This window comes from Quercus robur, chromosome 4, assembly GCF_932294415.1.
Source record: "Quercus robur chromosome 4, dhQueRobu3.1, whole genome shotgun sequence".
NCBI classification, from domain to species: domain Eukaryota; kingdom Viridiplantae; phylum Streptophyta; class Magnoliopsida; order Fagales; family Fagaceae; genus Quercus; species Quercus robur.
In genome coordinates, this window is record NC_065537.1 from 42726752 (window position 1) to 42736465 (window position 9714).

The 9714-nt window shown below is 34.9% G+C and overlaps 1 protein-coding gene across 1 annotated transcript; it reads right to left on the reverse strand.

The window, feature by feature from the left end:
- Window positions 1–3775: 3775 nt before the first annotated feature.
- LOC126721895 (probable pectinesterase/pectinesterase inhibitor 46) lies at window positions 3776–6017 on the reverse strand. Its single transcript, XM_050424974.1, has 2 exons — window positions 4944–6017; window positions 3776–4725 (listed from the first exon to the last, which is right to left on the reverse strand). The coding sequence occupies exons 1-2, from the start codon at window positions 5971–5973 to the stop codon at window positions 4049–4051; spliced, it is 1707 nt and encodes a 568-aa protein (XP_050280931.1). The 5' UTR covers window positions 5974–6017; the 3' UTR covers window positions 3776–4048.
- Window positions 6018–9714: the final 3697 nt, after the last annotated feature.

The window sequence follows — 9714 nt, forward strand, 5'->3', positions numbered from 1 at the left end:
TCATGTACCGAAATGACAGGAACGCGGCTTAAATAAACTAAAAGAATGTCTCACAGCCAGGAACACGCCTCAAGCAAACGAAGAGGCTCTGGCATTAATGAAGGACAAGACTTGACAAGCCGTGACTGAGGCCCAATGTCACCAAAACCTTCCTCTCTGTCCGAGGAGCCAGACAGTAGGATTTTGAGGGACTATTGTGGGGGGTAAAAAACCTGAAGGCCCATGTCAATGTCTGCATTAGGCCTAAGGCCCAACCCAAGGAAAAACCCCTCTTTGGCCATGGTGAGAATCCTCCTCAACATGGATGTAGTCGAGGATAAAGGGGAGGAAAAGTACTAAAGCAGAAAAGGACAACGGAGAAAGCAAATGTATCTGAGGGGAAGGCTACCATTATTGCATTCAGTGCCTTAAGCCTGACATAACCATACTTTTCTGCCTTTACAACCACTCCCAACAACTAGAGAAAATGGCAGATGGGACAAGTACCTCTCTTAGAGACCCCATTCAGGAGGAAGAAAACAACTATAAAAAAGGAGGAGAGGGAAACAGAAAGGGGCAGAGCGGAGACCCCCCAACACACCAGAGGCACTAGAAAAAGCTCCTCGGATCATGTCGAGGACCAATTCTCTCTGGTAAACTCGGTCCATGGAGAACACCATGATAACCGGCATCCATACACCAAGGCCTAGCTCTTTGGCCCACTTTCTACAAATTCATTGTACCGAGCTCACTAGTCTAAGGTCACATGCATCTTGGGCATGGGCCTGAAAAATGTGACCCTACACCACCATTTTCATCATCATTTTTCCGGCAAGATCACCAAAAAATCCTTAGGAACTTCTAAGCACCTTCACATCTTTTATTTGAGGTAAATATTTCTAACTTTTGGTGGGTTTATATGCTTTTGCTTGAGGTTCTTTAGTCTAAGATTTGATAATGATATCCATGCGATTTATGAGCATTAGAAGTGATATTTATGTGTTTATATGTATGGGTTTTGTATTTGTGGAATTATTTGATGAGTGGGTTTATGGTTTGTGCTAAGATGACTACCTAAGGTTCATGTATGGTGGAAAATTTGAGGGTTTTGAGTTATAACATGTGATGGTTGGTAAATCCAATTTTTCCATTGCTATTGGGTTTATTTGGAGTTAGTTGAAGTTCTAAATTTCTTGTCTTGGGGGATATTTTGATTTTGCTTTCATGGGTCTCTTATTGATGTAGTGTAAATTTTATGGAAGCTAGTCATAATGTTGGAGATGATATTAAATGGGTTAACTTTATAAATTGTAGTTTATGCCTTGTAAATCAATTTGTTGAGAAACTTTGGAAGTGGAATATATTATTATTAATGAGGTTAAATACTAGGCTTGCCTAATTAAGTGCTTATTTGGCAATTCCTAAATTGTAACTAGATACAATTTTAAGCTTTATGCTTATTGTGTTAGGTTTGTTTGATATTGTTGAGGTTCTAGCTAATCTCCTTTGGAGCTTGGAGAATTAGACTTTTTGCGGGTTGCAAGGTAAGTAGCTTTTTAATAGGATTTTTGATAAAATAACCATGTTACATTAATGTTGTTTTTGGGTTAGACGCACTTTTGGAAACTACCTATGGAAACTATATTTTTCCTAAAAACTATTGTCTTGTAACCTTAATATATGTATATATATATATATATATATATATATGATTATATATGAAAATGCATCATATTTGGTACTACATTTGGGGAAGTGCATGACTTTGTTGATATGGAAAAATAAGCATCTTTTTATTTAATCTTTGATAAGAAAATTTTGGATTTTATGGTATATTAGAAATTTTAAAGATGCTTATCTTGTCTTGTTATATAGGAAATTGCTAGAAAATCTTTTTGAAAAGAATAAAGTTGAAAACCTTACAAACTTTGTGGAAGTTAGATTATTTAAGGTTTTTCCAAAACTACCTGATTATAAACTATGTATTTGAAAGGAAATGTATACCTGCGAGCTTTATATGGTTTTAACACCATGCCATGTGTGATTTCCCGGTGATCACTCAATTTGGTTTCCGTAGTCTTTGTGACAACAAAATCAAAGCCAGGTTAGTGCCCTTTTACTTTAGATGACATGTTCTTCCTTGCTGCCCATGGGGGGAAGAGGTTCCTTGCTTGTGTGTGGGTAAGGCTGCTGCCTATAGGGCCAAGAGACCACATGCAAGAGAGGTCCTATTTGATGCGCTCTCTTTGCTTCCCATGGGGGGAGAGAAAAACCTTGAGGGTATGGGTGAGGCTGCTGTCCATAGGGCCAAGAGTCTGCATACCAAAGAGGATAGTATCATGCCAGTTGTGAATGGGTGGATCCCTTGACCGGTCTATGTGGTGTTATGGTATATTTGTGATAAATTACCATATGTTAGATTTTATGGCTTTGGAAATTATATTGTTAGTGCTCACAGATTATAGTATATAGTTTCAAGGTATCTACTTTGAGAAATTGTGTGTTTCAATATTCAATCATTCTTGTCATATCATATTATTATTCCCCCACTCCCATTGATTATGCTACTTATTGAGCGTTAGAGTGCTACGTTATATTGGAGACTTTTTCTATAAATGGTTGGTGACTCGATCATACTATATTCAATGAGACCTTAATTAATTTTATTGGAGGTAGATCGCTTGAGGTTTGTTAGCCCTTGGCGTGGTAGGCCTAGACTTGATGATAAGGTCCTTATTCTTGATAAGATTGTGACTTTGTGTGTAATTTAGTCAGAGTTTTGTAATATATTCATGTTTTATGTGGAGGCACATGATTTTTAGTTATTGTTCGTAAAAGTGTTATAGAGCTCTGACTTGTAATGTGGAGATTTTAATATGGTTGTATATTCTTATCCTTGGGAAAAGAAAGGAAAATAAAGATCTCCTATAGTTTGATTTGCCAAAAAGGAAAAATCTATAGGTACCCTTCGGATGTATTTCTCATGCATTGGACCCTTTTGAGTTCGGGGTGTGACAGGCAAAGTGGGAAAGTTTTGCTAACGACAGCCATAGAAATGTCATAGTTTGGTTTGAATTGGGAAGACCATAACCTGTGTAGTTGATGAAAGCAATAGTGGGAGAAGAAGACTCTAGACACTGAGAGGAAGTGAGAGACTGAGGTTGTGTTTGTCATTAGTTTAGAAAGCCTGTATTTTTTATTTTTTAGCTTATTTTTGTTACTATTTATAGGCCCATTGCACTTTTTGATACTATTTATGGGCCTCACTATACTATTTTAACTAACTTTTAGTTTTATCTATAGTACTTTCAACAAAAAATTTTCAATTTCGGTTAAATAAGCTGTTCCCAATCGAAGTTTGAGCTTGAGAAGAACTGAATATAACCGTAAGGGACTTTTAATTGGATGTTTTAAGAGACTTGGGCAATTCTGTCTTTTAATTGGATGCCATGTACTCAAAAGTCATGTGACTTGCACAGGAACCTAATTTCCATCCAAGTTAACGGTTTAGTTAATGGTGGGATGCAAAGTATGCAAGGGGTAATAGTTTAGGGGGTAAGTGTGCATCCCTATAGTTTAGGTGGGTAAGTAATGGAGTATAATTTAGAATGATAAAGTGTAATTTCTCCTAATTTTTTAGTTGTTAGTAAATCATTCGGAGAAATCTAATTGCTATGGTCCTTGAAATGGAGGTTGTGATTCTGAAACATAACTTCAGAAGAGAAACCTCAAGTAGTTTTAGACGTTTCTTGCTATATGCAATTTTCATGTTCATTGAAAAGGGAAAGAAGCAAGAAAAAATAAATCAGATGCAATTGTTATAGAATCTTTCAAGAAAAGCATGAGGCGCTTATTACCTCAGAATATTTTCACGTTACACTTGTTAGGTTGTGTTTTTATTCCAAACATTTTTCAATCAATGAACCTCATATATTGTATGAAGTCAAAGAAAAAAATATTTAAATTGAAAGAAAAACAACAATTAGCAAAAACATAATTAGAACAAAAGAGGGAGTGGGGGCAAAAACCAAACATCTCTTTGAGAAAGTCTCCATGAAATTTATCACGTTCAGAGGCCAGGATGGTAGGGTGCACCAGAGGCAGATATCCACTTGTTCCCTTGGATGAATTTATTCACTGTAAATTTGCTTGCTACTTGAAGATTAATTGTTTTCACTCCCTTCCATTTGACTCTATTCTTTGTGGAAGAACCAGGTCCATAATTTTGGTATTCAGAGTAAAATATGGTGCTTGGGGCTGATGTGCCTACCCATGGTAACCATCCATTGGGGTTGATTAAGCTCCCTAGATTGTTTTGGAGGAACACTGTTGTTGAATAATTCTTCCATGGACGTCCAAGGTATGTCTGGACTGAACTCAAGTTCCCGAAAGGAGATATGGTGCAACCTTGTATTGAGATTCCAGTATTCTGATTTGGGTCCAACTTACCTTGAGCTGTGATAGTGTTCTGCTGGCCTGGTATTGGAACCTTAGCAAATATGTTGCACTTTTGAAGCACAACTGCAGAATTCCCAAAGATGAAATCAACTGTTCCATAAATGTTGCATTCGCGGTAGAACTGTCGGTTGGAATGTGCATAAAGGGTGTCTTGAAATGCATCAATGTGACACCGGTAAAAGATTGATAGGTCTGACTTTGACATGAGGGCCACTGCTTGATGCTTGATTTCACCTGAATTGTTTCGGAATCCCATATCTCGAGCAACGAAGCCCTTCGCGTATACAGCTGCACAGAAAGAAATTTAATTGTTAGTGAAGTTGGCTGGGAGAAAGATCAGCTACATTTCACGTATTTCTTGAATCTATCAGTGTAAGAGTATCATAATCATTTAAAATTTAAAATGATATGATACTGAATACAACTTTTAGATTGGTAATATTTAATATGAATTTTTCACCTAAGAAAATTATTCAAATTAAAAAGCACAATATGCCTAGTCTTACCAAATGTTGCAGTTGCAAACGTAGGAGTCCCGTCCACAAAGTTTAGATTACCAGATACAATTGTTGCAGTACTTCCATCACCAACCATCACAACGTTCCACATGTTCTTGTCAACCAGCACATTTTCATAATAAACTCCTTTCTTCACGTAGATCACAAACCTCTTGTCACTTTTTTTGGGAACTTGCTTGAGTGCATCAGTAATTTTTTTGTATTTACAAGATGCATCTTTCCCCACAACTATGTTGGCCCGGTACCTCAAATCTGGACTTTGAAGTAGCTTCCTATCATTTGGATGCAACCACTCTGGCTCTTCTTGGTTCTCAGGGTAACTCATAAGTCGCCTTAGCTTCACCGAACCCAAAATGTTAGAAAGCCATATGGTGATAGCAAGGCTGTTGCTAGTTAATTCAGTAGAATTCTTCAGGTGATCGGCAATAGTAGTCTGTATTGATGTTTGATTGGCATTCTCAAAGCCATCTATGCAGGTCTGTTGGCAAGTACCTGCAGAACTTAGCCACGTTATGAGATCATCGATGACTTGAAGAAATGAGTCAGAACCAGCATACAATGTGCTATTGAGATCATCCAAAGCAAGACTCAAAAGTTCCTGACAATTTTCCATAGCTATTGTGGTCATGTTGTCATTGAAACCATTGAGAAATCCGGGTTCAGATAATTTCAGAGCAGCATTTGACACTTCATTCATAGCCACTTGTATTGCCAACTTGAAGACATCCAAAGGTTGAATGTTCGTGGAGTTAGATAAAGGAGAAAGGCTAGCAAAGCATGAATCCGGGTGTAATGTTACATCGCAAACAGCTTTTACAGAGGTGGAAAGAGGTTGTGCATCACTACCTTTGTTGGAACCAGAACTATTACGAGTTCCAACTACAGCAGCAACTACAATTGCAACAAGGATTATGGATGATAAGCTTATGATGGTGATTCTCTTCCGGGTCTTCTGAGCCGCTTCAAGCTTTGCTTGTTTGGCTTCATCGACTTTGCCGTAGGCTTTAAAGGAAGACATTTTTTTTTTCTACTTCTTGTTCAGGTTTTGGAATAGGGTGGTGAACTGGTGATTGGGTTTGCTCTTTTAGATTTGAAAGGATGAATAGCATATTGTTTAGAGCAACGCGGTTATACGTGCAAGGCACTACCCCAACTGCAAGCAAGACTTTTAGAAGGCTCATTTGTTATTTGGAGGGTGCTTATCATGTTTTAGAGCCTGATAGATTATGCAAATAAGTGCTTCTGGTGAAGTGATTAATCACACAATAAAAAGAGTGCATGAATTAAATATAGACATTGACAACTATGGGAAAAGTATCATGTCTTATTGTCAAACAATTGACTCTATACAGCAGCTGAAAAGAGTGGTGGGTGAGGCACGATCTAGAATTTCTTTTCTTGGTAAGATTGCTTGCTTTCCAATCATCCGAAACTTTGACACCATGATCCATCAAGAATTCCAATTTCTCTCTCGCTCTCTCTCCAAGTGCAGCTGACCCGAAATTAATTATATATTCATGGTGGAAATAAAATATATTTACTAGGAGCATTACTTATAAGCAAATATTATTCATAAGTCAAAATATATGTCATTTCTATGTGTCATTTTGCTTCAATCTTATATGACATTTTCTTCACAAAAGTTAGATTTAATTGCATGTAAAAAACTAACAATAAGAAATGCTAATATAAGTGTTAAAATAAAAGATTTAGACAAAGGAGAGTGAAAGTAAGGGTGTATGTGGTAAGTCGTAAGGCCTAATATGGTCTATGTCCACAAAGAAAAGTCTTTGATGACTACATTTTACATTTTTACTATTATGAATCATCGTATAAAAACTAAAGTTGACTTGTGAGAATACCTTGATCAAGACTAAAAACAAGGACAATTAATGTTCCTTGATTTTAGTCAATGAAGAATATCAACGTGTCAAATGTGATATGCATGACACACTACCATGCCCCCATATACTCAAGGTAGAAGCTCCTTGAGTATGGAATGTAAACTAGCTAGTGAAGAAGCTATGAAATGACCATGAGTGACCAGATCAAATGTAGAATGGGCCAGACATAATGTGGAATGAATTGTACAAAATTTTAGTGATGGTAAGGGCCAATAATGATGAATCAATACATGAAGACGGCTATAAAGGCCTCAGAATGGTTGTGCCAATGACTAAAGAATGGCAGCTATGGATTGACAGTGGCTACAGTACTAGTGGCATGGGAATATGGCAAAAGACAATGTCTGGATGAAGCGTGTAAGCATGTGATGAATTTCACATAGATTGAACTCAAAAAGATTGAGTGATGGGCCAAGTTGTGTGATTTGGGAGCTTCAAATTAGAAAGTAGACACCAAAAATTGGAATCTATGCAAAAAATTGAGTGGTAAAGTGCCCCGAAGAAAAACAACAACTGGAAAATTGCAGTCGACATTGGACAACGGTTTAGTGGAGCAATGGTTGGTAATTGGCTACTTGAAATCTAGTGAAGGCCATAGAAAAGTGGCACTAACTCCTTGTTAAAAAAAAAAATGGAGGAATATATATATATAAAATAAGAAGAGGAGAGAGCAGATGCTAGGGTTTACGTGGATCGATCTAATAGCTTATATTCTCATGAAAAAACCTTTAGCGCCCACATCTTTACTACTCAAAATTGTTGTTTTACAATGAACCCTAAGTAAGTTATATAAAGGAACTAAAGTTAACTTGAGTCAACCCCTTGATTGTACTAGAATCATGAACAATCAATGTTTCTTGATTTTAGCCAATCAAGGATGCTGATGTGTGCTAAATTTGATACGCATGATACACAAACAAAAAGGAATATAGAGATAACGAAGGTTTTAAAGGGAACCTCTTGTGTTTTATTGGCTCTCTCTCTCTCTCTCCAATCCTAACCCTCATCCGGCTTTCATAGTGTGCAAGCCTTAATCCACCACTAACACAGCAACACCGCACCCAATAGTGATTCAACAAAATTGAACCAACTAACTTTTACAACAAAGCATAGATGGTAAGTTATTATTGGATCTAATTTGAACATGTCACTGAAATTTTTTTTTTTCCACCAGCAACAATCGATAACAACCTGCCACTTAAAATTTGTTATAAAAGTATTGTGAAAATGTTGTAGACATAACACTTCTCGAAAATTTTTTCTCATTCCAATACAAAGAAATAAAAGGTAAATCATACTTTTTCATTTGAACTAAAAGGTAGTTTACAATATTTTCTGGAACTTTAAATTTATTGTAGTGACGCTCTAAAGCTATCATGTTACTTGCAATATCCTGATACTTTTTTTTCTTTTTCTTTTTTATTTATATAGTTTTCATCACATTGTAAACCTTAAATTCCATAACCTTACCATGTAATTATTCAGAATAAAAAATATAATTATAAGCACATAGTTATATTATATGACAATGTTATAACTTATAAGCACGTAAATCTTAAATTTAAATACAATGAGTACATTAGAACAGACTGGATTACTTTTGATTGCTCAAATGTGAAGTTCAAAAATATTTGTAATTAACCTTATAATTCAAGGTAAAAAGAAATAAACTTTACCAATAAATCAAAGTATCACTCATACCAACACTTCCATGAGTGAATATGACCAACTATTCCGCTAAGCAACCACCATTTGGTTTAATTTATCACTATTTTTTGTGGGTTTTAATTAGTTCAATTACTATTTTTTTTTTTTGGTCGAATAAAAGATTTATATTCCTGTCTATACTAAAAAAACCAATTGATATCTTAGTTTGATAATAAAAAGCTATCATCGAGAATAAACACCATAAATTGAAAATATTTCTGAAAAAAAATGCTCTTCTATTGGAGTTTATGGCGGGTTTGATGTTTAGTGATTTAGTCCCCCTTAATTCCACCAGAGGTTAGTCTCCCTCCAGGCCTTCACTTATTAAAAAGAATATTTAAAACAAAACTCAAAGCAAACAGTGAATCACACACTTTGTATCTTGATTTATAAAATGTGTATGTCATTTGCTTCTGCTCAAACCAACAGATCCACACCCCCCAAAAAAAAATTAGTGGTCATTAGCTTTTGCTGAAATTGACAAAACCACACAAAATGAAAAATAATAGGGGAATTTTTTTTTTAATAAAAAAAAGTCGGAGTTTGCTTTTTGTAAATTAATCTCTGAGTTTTTAGTTATACCAATTTAAACACCAAAATTTATAAACCACTAACTGCAAACCCGCGCGCTGCGCGTGATGATCATTTTTATAGTGGTTTTATTATTATTATTTTTTTACAATGTAAACTAATTAATAAAGAATAATGTATTTCATAATCATATTTTTATTTATTATAGGAACAATCATAAATGTAATATAAGAACAATAAATTTTTTTTCTCAGAAATTCAAAAGGCAAGTTAACGAAAATATTCATTTTTTAATAAAAATTATTTATAACATTTTGTAAATCATTAAAAAGAATATAAAATTTGGAAATTATTCTTTTAGTTTTAAACAAATTTTCTCAAACCTTATTTTTTCTGCCTATAATCCAAAACACCAAAAAACATAACTAAGAAAATTAATAAACTTAACAATGATTAATTGGACCAATTAGGAAAAACAATTTGATGTTGATAATTTTTCTTTGTAGAAATTTTAATTTCATCCACACAAAACATATTATCAAATAAACAATTATCAGCAAAATTTAAGAATTAAATTTTTATATATGCATTGTTATAAAATAATAATAACAATTAAA